At 43.0% G+C, this 17,714-nt stretch overlaps 1 protein-coding gene across 1 annotated transcript in view; it reads right to left on the reverse strand.

The window, feature by feature from the left end:
• Positions 1-17,714, reverse strand: part of LOC141273055 (uncharacterized) — a 39,908-nt gene that overhangs the window by 3,993 nt on the left and 18,201 nt on the right. The window contains exons 3-4 of the mRNA XM_073684390.1: positions 7,679-7,843; positions 5,632-5,763 (exon numbers count right to left, since the gene is read on the reverse strand). Of these exons, the coding sequence (XP_073540491.1) occupies positions 5,632-5,763; positions 7,679-7,843 (297 nt within the window). The remainder of the gene's footprint in view (positions 1-5,631; positions 5,764-7,678; positions 7,844-17,714) is intronic.

Below are 17,714 nucleotides of genomic sequence, written 5' to 3' on the forward strand. Positions count from 1 at the left end.
ATGTCACTAACAGCCACGTACAGGCTATACATGTTCTTTTGTCTGCATGAAGAGACAAAAAATGCTTTATGGCCACAGCACCAAGCAGAGAATTTGGACCTTTTCCTTCTAGCTATATATAGCCCCCATGCCCCAAGCAATTACCAATCTGGCAAATGACAGATAGGTCATCAATATTTGATGGTTGGGGTGTGACAACAGTCACCCCTGTTGATCAGCTGTTTCCAGTCCAGGCGGCAGCTGGATGTGCTCAGCTGCAGAGAGGAACAGCACAGCTAAGTCAACAGAATAGTGGCCGTGGCTGAGTACTGCACATCCACCAACTAGCCGAATCAATGGGAGCAGATGTGTAATACCTGGCTGTGGCCACTATGCATTTGATGGAGCTGTGCAGCTTCGCAACTCAGCAGATCCAGCCACCACCACCACCACCACCTGGAACAGCTGATCAGCGGGAGTGCCGGGTGTCGCACCACCAATGATCAGATATTGATGACCTATCCCAAGGAAAGGCCATCAATATTAAAGTCCCGGACAACCCCTGTAAGTAGAATAATATCACTCCAATATTTTCAAAGATGTCCAACCATATAATCATTCTTTTAGCCTGAAACAGAGAAAAGTTCTTTCTTTCTGACTAAATTTAAAAAAAGAAAGAAGGTATTAGCCAAAGATCATCCATGGCAAGAAACCATCTCCGAGGAGCTTGGTGTTGCTGTAATAACTATAAGTCTTATCACCAAGAAGATAAAGGCACATGGATCTGTAGCCAACGTCCCTTAATATGGAATATGGCAAAGCAACAACTGACCAAGATTGATGGACAAAGATTATTTGGATGACTTGAAGATCTTTCACAATATTTTTATCTTAAACAATATACACTGCTAAAAAAAATAAAAGGAACACTTAAACAACAGAATATAACTCCAAGTAAATCAAACTTCTGTGAAATCAAACTGTCCACTTAGGAAGCAACACTGATTGACAATCAATTTCACATGCTGTTGTGCAAATGGAATAGACAATAGATGGAAATTATTGGCAATTATCAAGACACCCTCAATAAAGGAGTGGTTCTGCAGGTGGGGACCACAGACCACATCTCAGTACCAATGCTTTCTGGCTGATGTTTTGGTCACTTTTGAATGTTGGTTGTGCTTTCACACTCGTGGTAGCATGAGACGGACAACCCACAAAAGTTGTTCAGGTAGTGCAGCTCATCCAGGATGGCATATTAATGCGAGCTGTGGCATGAAGCTTTGCTGTGTCTGTCAGCGTAGTGTCCAGAGGCTGGAGGCGCTACCAGGAGACAGGCCAGTACACCAGGAGACATGGAGGGAGGCGTAGGAGGACAACAAACCAGCAGCAGGACCGCTACCTCCGCCTTTGTGCAAGGAGGAACAGTAGGAGCACTGTCAGAGCCCTGCAAAATTACCTCCAGCAGGCCACAAATGCGCATGTGTCTGCACAAACGGTTAGAAACAGACTCCATGAGGGTGGTATGAGGGCCCGACGTCCACAGATGGGGGTTGTGCTCACAGCCCAACACCGTGCAGGACGCTTGACATTTGCCACAGAACACCAGGATTGGCAAAGTAGCCACTGGCGTCCTATGCTCTTCACAGATGAAAGCAGGTTCACACTGAGCACATGTGACAGACGTAACAAGAGTCTGGAGATGCCATGGAGAGTGATTTGCTGCCTGCAACATCCTCCAGCATGACCGGTTTGGCAGTGGGTCAGTAATGGTGTGGGGTGGCATTTCTTTGGAGGGAAGCACAGCCCTCCATGTGCTCGCCAGAGGTAGCCTGACTGCCATTAGGTACCGAGATGAGATCCTCAGACCCCTTGTGAGACCATATGCTGGTGCGGTAGGCCCTGGGTTCCTCCTAATGCAGGACAATGCCAGACCTCATGTGGCTGGAGTGTGTCAGCAGTTTCTGCAAGATGAAGGCATTGAAGCTATGGACTGGCCCGCCTGTTCCCCAGACCTGAGTCCGATTGAGCACATCTGGGACATCAAGTCTCGCTCCATCCACCAACGTCACGTTGCACCACAGACTGTCCAGGAGTTGGCGGATGCTTTAGTCCAGGTCTGGGAGGAGATCCCACAGGAGACCATCCGCAACCTCATCAGGAGCATGCCCAGGCGTTGTAGGGAGGTCATACATGCACGTGGAGGCCACACACAATATTGAGTCTCATTTTGACTTGTTTTAAGGACATTACATTAAAGTTGGATCAGCCTGTAGTGTGTTTTTCCACTTTAATTTTGGGGGTAACTCCAAATCCAGGCCTCCATTGGTTAATACATTTGATTTCCATTGATGATTTTTGTGTGATTTTGTCGTCAGCACATTCAACTTTGTACAGAACAAAGTATTCAATGAGAATATTTCATTCATTCAGATCTAGGATGTGGTATTTGAGTGTTCCCTTTATTTTTTTGAGCAGTGTATATCACTAAAAAGCGGATGAATAAAAACATATTTTTTTCCACTGCTTTTGATTTTAGGATGCGCAGTATGCAAATTTCTTTTTTTAACCAATGGCTGCCACAGGAGGGAAATGGGCCATAGGGTGATGGTTGCAGGGGATGGTGGCAGATTTTTTCTTTCTTTCAGCTCTCCTCCCTTGCTTCACACAGACTCTCCTTCAGCATGTACAATAGGAGGACTGTACTGATTTGGTGGATCAGCAGTTAGTTTGCTGCTTCACCAACCACAGTTGAAGGGACTATCTGAGGAAAACATGCCATCACCTATCTATGGGATAGGTGATAATTTGTTGATCAGTGTGGGGCCATCACTGAGACCCACACTGATCAACGCATGCCACTCCATTCATTTGCACCAACTCTCCATTCATTCTCTATGGTTCTGGTGTGCGCTGTGTGGGTCTTTTCTTGCAGCTCCATAGAGAATGAATGGAACGTCCTCTCCATTATGTAACAGAGATAACTAGTCCCTGATCTGCTGATCGGTGCGGGTCTCAGCCACCAGACCTGACTGATCATTAAGTTAACACCTATTTGCTGGGTACGGAGGTTTTCCAGTGAAAAATTAAGTACAGTCACCCAACTCCACATTTCAACATCTCCTCCTCAGCTGCAGCCTGTAGTGTATGTAGGATACTTATTAGAGATGAGCATTTATATTCTTGCTGACCTTGTCTGGTATCCAGTCCGGTCTTCCGTGGCTGCTGGTTTTCACTCCTCCACTTAGTAGACCCAGCTACGTCATGACAAACATTTCATGGCCTAGTAATTGCCGAGGATGCTGAACAGAGAAGTGAAGACCGACTGCCACATTTGATCCAACTTGACCTGCTCAAAATGCTCATCTGAAATACTTACACTAATATTCATGCATCCTAATCACTAAGAGGGAACACAATGAAAAGATTGTCAGTAGCCAGGACCAAGCCAGAAAAAGCCTGTGCCATCAACATTCACCTCAGCTTCCTCCTGAGAAGTATAGTGTAAGTAGAAGGTAATATAATAATATAGTGTAAGTGTATAGGGTAAGTGTATGAGAGGTGTATGTCAGAGAATGACCACAAGCTGGAAGAAGCCTTAAATCACCACTCCATCATTGTGTTTTTTTTATTTCACCCCTGGAGTGGTATAACTTACCCTAGTAAAATACTTACCAGTTGCCGTCTTGTTCTGTTCTCAGCGCCGCTTCAGTAGTCTTCTGCGGGTTGTGACCTGCCAGATTGCTCCACTTTTGGTGGGTGATACGGGAGTCACTTCTCAATGTAAATCTATGAGAGATACAACGAGGCCCTCATAGACTTGCATTGAGAGCTTGTGACCATTATTTCTGGCCAGTAAGGAGATGAAGTCACAAGAAGTCGGAACAGAACCAGAGCAGCGCTAAGAAGAGCAGAAGACAGTGACTGGTAAGTGTTTTACTAGGGACAGAGAACAGACATTAGTAATACCACTCCACCGGTAAAATTACAAAAAGCCTGTGCTTTTAGGGTCGGTTCAGTCAATGAGTTTTTTATAGGACTATTTTCCAAAATCACAGTAAAACAGCTGCATATTTGCTGCAATTTTTGGAAATATCAAAAATTAAGCATGTTATCTGCAATATTGGAATATTCTGGCAAAGGAAGGCATCTTTGTCACATGATGTGAATCCACTGTAAAAAGTCTGGACTGATGATACGATATTTTTTTTCATGGAAGGAAGATGGACGCTAAGTACAAAAAGTCTGGAAATATAAGACTGGGTTCACATGTTGCAGCAACATTTCGCCAGCCATGCACCCAAAACTAAGTCAACATATAGATTGGCACCATTTTAAAACTGACTGCACCTGAAAACAGGATTATAATGATAGTGGCTATGATTCCACTACTAGAAGCAGACAATTTTAAAACTGAACAAACCTACATGCCATGAGGTTAGCCGGGGGGGTGTCTGCAATATGTCAGCACAGCCTTATTGGTAGTAATAACACAATAGAAACAAACAAAAAAGTCATCCTATTTTCAATTAATGTTATTTTTTTTAAATAGTTCAACTTAAAGGGGTTGTCCAGAGGTCATATAAAAATCTGCAGTCGCTCTATGAGAAAACCCAGCCTAGGGAGCAGTTCACACCTGCATTTTCAGTTTTGTTTGTCTGTTATGCTTCTAGGAACAGACAAATGGAATTTATGTGAAAAATGAGAGTTTCGCAATGAAAGCAGAATGACCCGATTATAGTAAATAGGGTACTTCTGCTTATATTTGCATCCATTATGTAACACATAACAAATTCTATTTCTGCAGATAAGTAGACCCAGCCTAAATTTGGGAATTTCACATTTGCCTATGCACCATCCTGGGGAAAGTGAATAAAAAAAAAAAAAAAAAAAAAGGGTCAGGGGCACCAGATGGCAATTTTGCACAAAGCACCATTCACCCAAAAGCTAGGGTCACATGAATGATTTTAGCTCACCCGAGAAAATCGGTCAGATTATGCTAATCACTCTCTGATCAGAGTTTTATCAGAGTGTGATACGATTTTCTCGATCTTTTACATGCAGTGTGTATGTGAAAACTGATGTTGTCCGAGTGTGGTCCAATGTTTTCTACAGACCCATAGACATGAATGGCCGGAGTGCCATCCGATTTGGAGGCAACTTGTGCATACTGCAAATTTTTTTTTTCTTCAGACCGATTCTGTCCGAGAAAAAAATCGGATATGTACACTGCCTCACAGAATAACATAGGGACAAGTGCTGTCCGTCAAAATGATGGATTCCAGTCATCAGATTTTTGTGGTCATGTGCCTTTGGCTTACAAATACTGAGGTAAAAAACTCACCAAACACTCAACATGTGCACGTGGCCTAATAGCGAGAAGTCAGGAGGCCTCCTTATATACTAGATTGTTAGCAAAACCCACCTAAATTATTATCATTTGCATGTGATGCTAGAGAAAGTGGCACCTGATTGAGGTTATCAAAATTCATGTTGGAAAGCAACAATCATATTCACAGTAAACAAAATCAGCTTTTCATAACAGAATGCCATCCCTACCGTGAAACATGAAGGAGGCTCACAGATGTTTTGGGGTTGCTTTGAAGACCAACAATTTTGGCCAGTTCTTTAGAATGTCCCAGCAACGCTCACCTCTCCTGTCAGTAGCTCTACGATCTTGTTGGTGAGTTTTATGATCTTCTCCATGTTGCTTTTTTCATGAATTGGTGAATGAGGTGGGGGTTCTGTGATGAGGCTCTGGGGCTTCTTCACAAGGGAAAAATCCTACATAAAAAAGATAATAATAAAAAAAATATATACAGTACAGACCAAAAGTTTGGACACACCTTCTCATTTAAAGATTTTTCTGTATTTTCATGACTATGAAAATTGTACATGCACACTGAAGGCATCAAAACTATGAATTAACACATGTGGAATTATATACTTAACAAAAAAGTGTGAAACAACTGACAATATGTCTTATATTCTAGGTTCTTCAAAGTAGCCACCTTTTGCTTTGATGACTGCTTTGCACACTCTTGGCATTCTCTTGATGAGCTTCAAGAGGTATAGGTGTAGCGATTGGCAGGAATATGTTCCTGGCTGCTGTGTTCAGGATGGATTGGAGAGGAGAGAGTTTAGTAAGAGGGAGACTGATTAGTAGAGAGTTGCAATAGTCCAGACGAGAATGAATAAGAGCGATAGTAAGAGTTTTTAGAGAGTCAAAGGTAAGAAAAGGTGGAATTGAGTGATGTTTTTGAGGTGCAGGTGACATGAGAGAGCTAGTGGTCAGATGTGGGGAGTGAAGGAAAGATCTGAGTCAAGTATAACCCCAAGACAGTGGGCGTGCTGCTTGGGAGTTATGGTAGAACCACACGGAAATGGCAATATTAGGTTTGGGAAGGGGTAGTAGAGGGAAGAAACACAAAGAGTTCAGTTTTTGGCAGAGGGAGGACATGATGTTAGAGACAGCGGACAGACAATTAATAGTATTTCGTAGTAAGGTAGGGGAGATTTCAGGAGATGATGTGTATAATTGGGTATCATCAGCATAGAAATGATGCTGAAAACCAAATCTACTCATGGTTGTCCAATAGGCGTAGTGTACAGAAATAAGAGGAGGGGGCCTAGGACCGATCCCTGAGGAACCCCGACAGTAAGGGGAAGAGGAGAGAAAGATGAGACAGCAAAACACAGTAAAGGAGCGATCAAAAAGGTAGGAGGAGAACCAAGACAGAAGAGTATCCTTGAGATTGATAGAGTGGAGCATAGTGAAGAGGAGCTGGTGATCCACAGTGTTGATTGCTGCAAAGAGATCTAGGAGAATCAGCAGGGAGTAGTGACCATTAGATTTAGCTGTTAGTAGATCATTAGAAACTTTAGTGAGGGCAGTTTCAGTAGAGTGCTTTTCCCCATAGTTCCATAAGGACAGAGCTATGATGTGACTACAGTTAACCCACAGTGCCTGAGGTAGTCTGCAGGGCTGTGGAGTCGGAGTCGTGGAGTTGGAGTCGGTGTCCATTTTGGTGGAGTCGGAATCGGAGTTGGTATAAAATGGACCGACTCCAACTCCTAAAATATATTATCTGAGACACACCTCCTCTCTCATTATTGGTTCATATATCAAAAAGTTTTGTAGTACACACCCTCTGAATGAGCACTCCTCACATCAGCCAAAGGTGTTTTTAAATAGAACTTGATCCTATCTGCCCATATAATTGTAGGCATTTAGCCCAGGAGAAGCATAATGTTAGGTTTAGGATCCCAACAAAGAGGTATGCCTCGTAGCTGGTTGTTGGGCTCACACAAATTGGCCAATTTGTGCGCCAAGTACCTTCATTTTTTAACATGTTTTTAACAGCAGTAATACAGTTCCAATTTCATATCTTCAATGTTCACATATTACAGCGTTTCAGAGTGCAGCTTTTATTTGTTAGTTCATTATTGGTCCAGTCTGCTATTCCCCCTCTTCTACAACTCTGACTTTTCAGATTGGCTGATGTGTAATCTATCACAGGCTCACATATAGAGGAGTACATAGAGAGCTACTTTTTTATTGCATAAGGACATAATAATTACAAAGCCATGAATGGCCCTTTCATTTTTTGCAGTCATTGTGAGTAGTACATTCTGGCCTTTGGGCCAGAAAAGATTGTGAATCCCTAGGTAGTTAGGATCAATTCCCAGAATCACTCACCTCTCCAGTCAGCAGGTAGATGATCTCTAGTGTGAGATTTAAAACTATTCCAGTTAACTCTCGTCCACTTTTCACTGATTTGGTATTGTCCTTACAAAATAGTTTTGCATCCCGTGAGCACCATGAGGAGTCTTCAGTTGATCTTCTTTTCATAAATTCTTTAGGCTGAATGTGAGAAATGAAAAACATAAATACTACCCCTCAAATTGGTAGTTTTTAGCACTCAGACGTTCAAGAAAAATTAAGTAATAGTATTGTCCCTGCATAATACAAACAGTCTGTTGACCGGGTGTTTTATATATTTTATGGACACTTCTGCTGCGATTCATAAATAGCTCAACTAAGGACATTTTAATATATAGGGTTAAAAAAGACATGGAGCAAATACACACATATACAGTGGACATAAAGTCTGAACACCCCTTTTAAATTGCCAGGCTTACATCAAGTGAATAAATCATACCAAGGAGTATTTCAGAACTTTTTCCACCTTTAACCCCTTCATGCCATGGCCATAATCTGTTTTTCGCTCCCCTTCTGCTGAGAGCCATACATTTTTTGTTTTTCCATCAATATGGCCGTTTGAGGGCTTGTTTTTTGCAGGACGAGTTGTGCTTTTGAATGACACCATTGATTTTACTATATAGTGTAGTGGAAAAGGGGAAAAAAATTCCAAGGGCGGTGAAATTCCAAAAAAAAAGTGCAATTCAACAATTGTTTTTTGGGGTTTTGTTATTTACTATGTTCACTATATGGTAAAACTGACCTGGCAATATGATTCCCCAGGTCAGTACAAGTACGCAAATGCTAAACATGTATAGTATTTTTTATTTTAGTGGTGATAAAAATTCAGAAATGTGTATGAAAAAGTTTTTGTTTTTGTCACCATTTTCAGAGACCTGTAGCGTTTTAATTTTTCGTGATCTGGGGCCGGGTGAGGGCTTATTTTTTGTGCCCTGAGCTGACGTTTTCATTGATACCATTTTGGGCTGGATAAGATGTTTTGATCTCCTCTTATTGCAATGTTGCGGCGGCCAAAAAAACATAATTCTGGTGTTTGATTTTTTTTCTCATTACGACGTTTACCGATTGGATTAATTTTTTTAGATTTTGATAGATCGGACATTTCTGAACGCAGTGATACCAAAAATGTGTATTTTTTTATTTTAATTTCAATGGGGTGAAAGGGGGGCAATTTGAACTTTTTTTTATTATTTTCATATTTTTAAAAGCTTTTTTTTTTCTTCACTTTTTACTGTCTTCAATAGACCCCTTAAGAGACTTTAATCTGCGATCGTCCGATCACCTGTACTATACACAGCAGTGAAACCCATCGGTGCCCCCTCATCAAGTGACATGGGCAACAATGGGTGGGATTTGTGACGTGTTTCCAGCTAGTGCGTGCTAAGTCCCGCTGTCAGAGATTGACAGTGGGATATAACTGGTTAACGGCCGCGGGTGGCGCTCCGATCCACCCACGGCTGTTAAAGACACATGACAGCTGATTAAATCAGCTGTCATGTGCGGGTAAAGATGTAGGCTCAGCGCCAGAGCCCGAATCAAAGTCGGGGACTCGACATATGACGTAAATATACCTCATATGTCGTGAAGGGTTTAATGTCACCCATAATCTGTACATTTCAATTGAAAAATAAACTGAAATCTTTTCGGGTGGAAAACGAAAAGGTAAAGAACTAAAATAATGTAGTTGCATAAATATGCATGTCCTTAAACTAATACTTTGTTGAAGTACCCTTTGAATTTATGACAGCCTTCAGTCTTTTTGGGTAGGAGTCTATAAGAATGGCACATCTAGAACTGGCAATCTTTGCCCACTCTTCCTTGCAATAGCGCACAAAAACTGTCAGATTGCGAGGGCATCTCCAGTGTACACTGCCGTCTTCAGGTCACCCACAAATTTTCAATTGGATTTAAGTCTGGGCTCTGGCTGGGCTATAACCATAGCTTTGATCTTCTTCTAGAGAAGCCATTCTTTTGTTGATTTGGAGGTATGCTTAGGGTCATTGTCCTGCTGAAAAGTGAAATTCCTCTTCATCTCAATTGTTATAATCAAATGCTCATTAACAAAAAACATCTCCACGCGTTTCCCCTTCAGCCATGGTTCCCGTGTGGAACGCATAATGGTACGCACGAGAGCGGAACTGGTTATCTGACGCACTTCCGGTTATACACGAGCCTAAGTGACAATGATGACAACTTCCGGCCTGTGTATCTAACATGTAAGTGAAATGTATGACTGGAACGCAACAGGTGTTGCAACAGGGGGGTATTTAAAAGGACGGCATATATCAGCAATCATGCACATTATCTGGAAGGAATGTACCTTGTGCATCCAGAGGAACCTTATCATATTGTGTCCGAACAAATGACATGATCTTGTGTGATGTGAGGACAACTAATGTCAGCTAAGTATATTTCACTTACTTTTCCTAATTACCGTATATTCCGGCGTATAAGACGACTTTTGAAGACTGAAAAATCTTCTGTCTAGTCTGGGGTCGTCTTATACGCCGGTAATGTTTTTGAACTTTCAGAAATTGACATGCGGGGATACTCTGGGGGTGTTAATAAGCTGTCGTGGCCGTATCCCTGCCATGTGGGAGTTAATATAAGGTGGAGGGAGTTAAAATACGGCGGCGGTAGGTCCAGACAGTCAGCGCTTCTGTGCTGAAACTGACACATCGCTGCGCTGTGTCTTCTCAGGCCTGGGACACAGCGCAGCGTATTCCCAGCAGCGGAGACAGACAGAACCTAGCGAACTTTTCTGACACATCGCAGTGTCTTCCCAGCTCCGGACACAGCGCAGGGCTTCTGTGCCGACAGCTTTCACTTGTCACAGAAGCGCTGCGCTGTGTCCGGAGCTGGGAAGTTCACATCGCTTCTGTGACAAGTAGTGTTGAGCATTCAGATACTGTAATATCGGGTATCGGCCGATATTCGCGGTATCGGAATTCCAATACTTAATTCCGATACTTTTACAATATCGAATACCGGAATCGGAAGTTCCCATAATGCCTGCGCTCTGCAGTGTCTCTGAAGGATGACAAGCTGGATGGCAGAGCTCAGCTGAGATCCAGCCTGTCATCAGAATGCCATCCCAGCGTGGGAGAATTCTACTGATTGTTTAACCCCTTAATAACATCTGACGTACTAATACGCGTCTGTGCCCTGGGACTTAAGAGCCAGACCCGTATTAGTACGTCATCGCGATCGCGCGCGCACACAGGCTGTGCGGGCGCGATCGCCTTCGGGTGTCAGCTGATTGTCACAGCTGACACCCGGTACTATGTGCAGGGAGCGGTCCTGCACCGCTCCCAGCACATTAACCCCCGCGATGCTGTGATCGAAGTCGATCGCGGCATTGCGGGGGCAAGGGGAGGTGATCGGCGATACTCACCTCCTCTTCCGGCTTCCAGCGCAGTCTGCAAAGGCTTCCCGGGTGTTGCCATGACGACCCGATGTCGTCATGACAACATTCGGGTCACCAGAGAGCAGGAAGATTGCTTGGACATGCGCAGTGCATCTCCAAGCAATCTTCACACTGTGCACTTCTGACAGCCTTCATGGCACAGGGATGGTGCTCCATTCCTGTGCCATGCAGGCGATCAGAAAAAAAAAAGTGAAAGTCCCAGAGTGGGACAAAGTAATAAAGTGTATAAACTGTGTGAAAGTGGGAAAAAAAAAATAAAAAAAATGTGCAAAAATATTATAAAAAAAATAAAAAAAATAATCCACCAAAAATAAAAATATAATGTACCCATCAATAAATATTATTATAAAAAAAAAACAATAAAAGTACACATATTTGGTATCGCCGCGTCCGGAACAACCTGACCTATAAAACTGTCCCACTAGTTAACCCCTTCAGTGAACACAGTAAAAAAAAAAAAAAAAAAACGAAGCAAAAAACAATGCTTTATCACCATACCGCCAAACAAAAAGTGGAATAACACGCGATCAAAAAGACGCATATAAATAAAAATGATACCGCTGAAAACGTCATCTCGTCCCGCAAAAAACAAGCCACCATACAGCTCCATCAGCCGAAAAATAAAAAAGTTATAGCTCTCAGAATAAAGCGATACTAAAAAATATTTTTTTCTATAAAATAGCTTTTATTGTGTATAAGCGCCAAAACATAGGAAAATGATACAAATGTGGTACCGCTGTAAACGTACTGACCCGAAGAATAAAGCTACCTCATCAATTTTACCACACACGGAACAGAATAAAAAAAAAAAAAAAAAAACAATTCCTGAATTGTTGGTTTTTGTTTATTCTGCCTCCCAAAAATCGGAATAGAAAGCGATCAAAAAATGTCACGTGCCTGAAAATGACACCAATAACAACGTCAAGTCATCCCGCAAAAAACGAGCCGTCACATGACTGTCTGCCAAAATCTGGAAAAATTATAGCTCTCAAAATATGGCGATGCAAAAACTAGATTTTACAAAAAATGCGTCTTTTAGTGTGTGACAGCTGTCAGTCATAAAAACCCCATATGATTCTGGCATTGCTGTAATCACACCGACCCGAAGAATAAAGTCGTCTAATCACTTATACCGCACAAGGAACGGCGTTAAAAATAAACTCTTGGGTTAGGATTGGGCTAGGGTTAGGGCTGGGTTTGGGGCTAGGGTTGTGCTGGGGCTAGGGTTGTGCTGGGGCTAGGGTTGTGCTAGGGTTAGGGCTGGGGTTGGGATTTTTTTCAAAAGTAAGAAAAAAAGATGACGATATGGCGACTAGTGTTGAGAGCAAGTGCTCGCTACTTGAGTTTGCATCGGGTGCTCTGGTATGCATTGAGTATCGTGGGTATTTGAGTGACATGCTCGAGTCTCTGCCCCATATTCTTCGCGGCCAAAAAACTTTACGGGGATTGCCTGCCATGCACGAGCGATCCCCGCATGTTTTTTTTTGGGTGTCTAATAACCGTGAAACATGCGGAGCAGGGACTCGAGCATGTCACTCGAGCACACGCTGTACATGGTGCATACCTGAGTACCCGATGCAAACTCAAGTAGCGAGCACTTGCGCTCAAGAATAATGACAACTTATTCAATATGATGACCTAATGTAAACAAATTCTGTGCCGTACCTCTGGGTTCAAAATGTTCACTATACACCTTAATAAAATCCTTGAGGGGTATAGTTTCCAAAATGGGGACACTTGTGGGGGAGCTCCACTGTTTAGGCACATCACGGGCTCTCCAAACGCGACATGGTGTCCGCTAACAAATTGAATGGAAAATCGTCTCAAATTGTTAGCGGACGCCATGTTGCGTTTGGAGAGCCCCTATGTGCCCAAACATTGGAGCTCCCCCACAAGTGACCCCATTTTGGAAACTAGACCCCCAAGGCACCTATCTAGATGCATAGTGAGCACTTGGAATCCCCAGGTGCTTCACAAATTGATTCGTAAAAATGAAAAAGTGTTTTTTTTTTCACTTTTTCATTATTACGAATCAATTTGTGAAGCACCTGGGGGTTCCAAGTGCTCACTATGCATCTAGAAAGGTGCCTTGGGGGGTCTAGTTTTCAAAATGGGGTCACTTGTGGGGGAGCTCCAAAGTTTGGGCACAGAGGGGCTCTCCAAACGCAATGTGGTGTCCGCTAACAATTTGAGCCGATTTTCCATTCAATTTGTTAGCGGATTCCATGTTGCATTTAGAGAGTCCCTGTGTGCCCAAACATTGGAGCTCCCCCACAAGTGACCCCATTTTGGAAACTAGACCCCCCAAGGAACCTATCTAGATGCATAGTGAGCACTTGGAACCCCTAGGTGCTTCACAAATTGATTCGTAACAATGAAAAAGTGTTTTTTTTTTCACTTTTTCATTTTTACGAATCAATTTGTGAAGCACCTGGGGGTTGCAACTGCTCACTATGCATCTAGATAGGTGCCTTGGGGGGTCTAGTTTCCAAAATGGGTTCACTTGTGGGGGAGCTCCAATGTTTGGGCACACAGGGGCTCTCTAAACGCAACATGGTGTCCGCTAATTATTCAAGCAAATTTTACAATCAAAAAGTCAAATGGCGCTCCTTCCCTTCCGAGCCCTACAGTGCGCCCAAACAGTGTTTTTTCCCCAAATATTGGGTATCTGCGTGCCCAGGGGAAATTGCACAACAAATTTTGCGGTCCATTTTTTCTTGTTACCCCTGTGAAAATAAAAAAAATTGGGTCTAAAGTAACATTTTTGTGAAAAAAGTTAAATGTTCATTTTTTTCTTCCACATTCAAAAAATTCCTATGAAGCACCTGAAGGGTTAATAAAGTTCTTGAATGTGGTTTTGAGCACCTTGAGGGGTGCAGTTTTTAGAATGGTGTCACTTTTGGGTATTTTCTGTCATAAAGACCTCTCAAAGTGACTTCAAATGTGATGTGGTCCCTAAAAAAATGGTTTTGTAAATTTTGTTGGAAAAATGAGAAATCGCTGGTCAACTTTTAACCCTTATAGCTCCCTAACAAAAAAAAATGTTGGTTCCAAAATTGTGCTGATGTAAAGTAGATATGTGGGAAATGTTATTTATTAACTCTTTTGTGTGACATATCGCTCTGATTTCAGGGCTTAAAAATTCAAATTTTAAAAATTGCAAAATTTTCAAAATTTTCGCCAAATTTCCATTTTTTTCACAAATAAACGCAAGTGATATCGAAGAAATTTTTCCACAATCATGAAGTACAATATGTCACGAAAAAACAATCTCAGAATCAGGGGGATCCGTTGAAGCGTTCCAGAGTAATTACCTCATAAAGTGACAGTGGTCAGAATTGTAAAAATTGGCCCGGTCATTAACGTGCAAACCACCCGCGGGGCTTAAGGGGTTAAAAGCCGGCGGGCGGTAAAAAGCCGCCGGCTTTTAAACAATCACACAGCCCCATACTGCTTCCCCGCAGCCTCCCACCCCGATCCTTCGCTCCCCTCGCCACCTCCCATCCCGATCGTAAGTTAGGACCGGGCGGGGAGTGCAGCACAAAGGAGCGGGGAGCGAAGGACCCGGGCGGGGAAGCTGGCAGTGAAAAAAAGACTTCACCGCCGGCTTTCCCGTTCTGTGCTGCGCTTTCCCGCCGGTTATTTCAAATGAACAGCTGAGGTATCAGGTGATGCCGATAAGCTGTTCATTTGAAGTCGCCGCGGTGCCCTCAGAGGGTTCATGTGAGTTCATGCTTGACTGCATTGCATGAACTCACATGAACTTTCCCACGGTCTTACAGGTCAGCCTCACCTCCCAGACCCGTCATGATTGGTGTGTGCGGGTGTCTGTGCGTGTGTGTGGGGTGTCTGTGCGATGTCTGCGGGTGTGTGCGGTGTCTGTGAGATGTATGCGAGTGTGTGCGGGTGTGCGCGGTGTCTGTGCGATGTCTGGGGGTGTGTGCGGTGTCTGTGCGATGTGTGCGGTGTCTGTGCGATGTGTGCGGGTGTGTACGTGCAGGCAGACATATGCCGATGTGACACTACTACTCCCATCGGCCTATGTCTGTCCCCCGTCCACTCCTGCCAGCAGGATCAGCTCGATGGGAGCAGTAGTTCCCATCAGCCTGATCCTGCTATATAAATTGCCCTACTGTGTCCCCAATAAATGTTAAATACATGTCATTGGTGGCTAGTGGTTACCTACAATAAATTAGTTCATACATTACCTGTCCCCGCCGATCGCCACCTAAAATAAAGTAAAAAATAAAAAACTACACCTATACTCACCTAGACACCTAATTCCCCGAAGCCATCGATCTCCTGTAATAAAATATAAAATAATAAACCACAACCTTATCCTTACCCCTTCGTAGCAGTCCACGAGTGTCCCACGATGATCTCCAGTTTAGAGCAGCCACATAGAATGTGACCGCTCTGAACCGCTGCCGCCGCTAGAATGACGGGGCCGTAAAGCAGCCCCGTCATTGCATAAGCGGGTTCGCCGGAGTTCAGGCAGCGCTGCTCCGGTTAGCTGCTTTAGGGCCCTGCTGTATCGTGAGAAATTCCCACGGTACAGCAGTGCCGTAAAGGAGGTCTCCGGAGCTGCGCTGCCTGAATGCACTCCGGTGACCTCAGTCAGTGGCTCCCGCTGCCGGGAGCGGACGTGTTCCCGGCAGCGTGAGCTTACAGCAGCCATGCACAGCTGTCACCATCTTCAGATGTGACAGCTGTGCATGGGAGATCAGCGCAGGAACGTGGACAGGTAACTATTTTTTTTTTAGTAAACTAAGAATTAAATAAAATGGTGTGGTTTATTTCAAATAAATTATTTTTTTCTTGGTGTAGTGTGTGTTTTTTCTTTTTAACACTTTGTAGGTTAGTAATGGGGGTGTCTTATAGACGCCCATCATTACTAACCTGGGCTTCATGGCAGCTGGCGCTGACATGAACCCCAGCCCTATTACCCCCTGCCACCGCACCAGGGCAGCGTGGAAGAGCGAGGCTAAGTGCCAGAATTCGCGCATCCTATGGATGCGCCATTTCTGGGGCGGCTGACGGCTGGTGTTTCTAGCCTGGGAGGGGGCCAATATTCATGGCACCCTTCCTGGGCTATTAATATCAGCCCCCAGCTGTCTGCCTAGCCTTTGCTAGCTATTAAAATAGGGGGGACCCCACGTCATTTTTTTGGGGGGGTCCCCCATTTTAATAGCTAGTAAAGGCTAGGTATTCAGCTGGGGGCTGATATTAGTAGTCTGGGAAGCTCCGTGGGTATTACCCCCTTCCTAGGCTTCAAACATCTGCCCCAGCTGTCTGCTTAACCTCCGCTAGAGACTAAAATTAAGGGGAACCCCACGCCAATTTTTTTTTAAATAAATCCTTTATTTTAACACTAAATGACAAGTACAGTAAGCAACACTGTCACTGTACTTATTATATATGTGACTGACATGTTTCTATCTATCTAATCTATGTATGATTCTCTATTCCTTCTATTCTAAATTGTCGGGTACAGATGCTGAATTGCCGGCCGGCTTTTTTAAAGAGACGGTGCACGAAAACTCTATTATATTTTTTAATAAATCCTTTACACTAAATGACAAGTACAGTAAGCAACATTGTCACTGTACTTCATATATATGTGACTGACATGTTTCTATCTATCTAATCTATGTATGATTCTCTATTCCTTCTATTCTAAATTGTCGGGTACAGATGCTGAATTGCCGGCCGGCTTTTTTAAAGAGACGGTGCACGAAAACACTATTATATTTTTTAATAAATCCTTTACACTAAATGACAAGTACAGTAAGCAACACTGTCACTGAACTTCATATATATGTGACTGACATATTTCTATCTATCTAATCTATGTGTGAAGCTCTATTCTTTCTGTTGTAAATTGTCGGGTACCGGTGTATGCGCTGATGAAAATGGATGATAGTAATGTTGTTGTTGTATGCCTTATGTTTATGAGTGACAGTTTTCCTGCTATATACCTGCATGTCATAAGAATTTAAATTAAAAAAGGACCATGTTAAATTCAAATCTGTTTTTTTTTATTTTTACCGGTGTTTGGTATGCGTTGGAAAAGGGGTAGTCTTATACGGTGAATATATCCTAAACTCTATATTTTAACAGGAAAGTAGGGGGTCGTCTTATACACCAGGTCGTCTTATACGCCGGAATATACGGTACCTAATCTATCACTCCTGAAAAACCTGGCTAAAAGGAAATACGTTGAGTTGTTTTTTGGTAATGCGCTTTTGATTATAACAATTGAGTTGTTTTTAGTATTGAGCTTTGAAATATAACAATTAGCTATTATGATGCTTAAAAAATATGGAATTAGTGAACTGAAACCAGAATATGCAACACTTGCTGTACATAAGTTAGGACCCAATCCGGGTCTATGTTAGTGATATATGCTGATTGTGTTTAGTGTTAATTAGTTTTGTTCACTATCAAATCCTTTGAGGGCCAGACTATTAGGTTAAACCCTAGCTAACCTGTGACCATAGACCTATGTTTGAACAATTGTAGGAGACTAACAGATAAAAATCGGTTGTCTTATCCTTATAGAATTAGTATGCACTTGCACTTTGA

This window comes from Phyllobates terribilis, unplaced genomic scaffold (assembly GCF_046119375.1).
Source record: "Phyllobates terribilis strain yellow unplaced genomic scaffold, ASM4611937v1 Scaffold_5__5_contigs__length_657084704, whole genome shotgun sequence".
Classification (NCBI taxonomy): Eukaryota; Metazoa; Chordata; class Amphibia; order Anura; family Dendrobatidae; genus Phyllobates; species Phyllobates terribilis.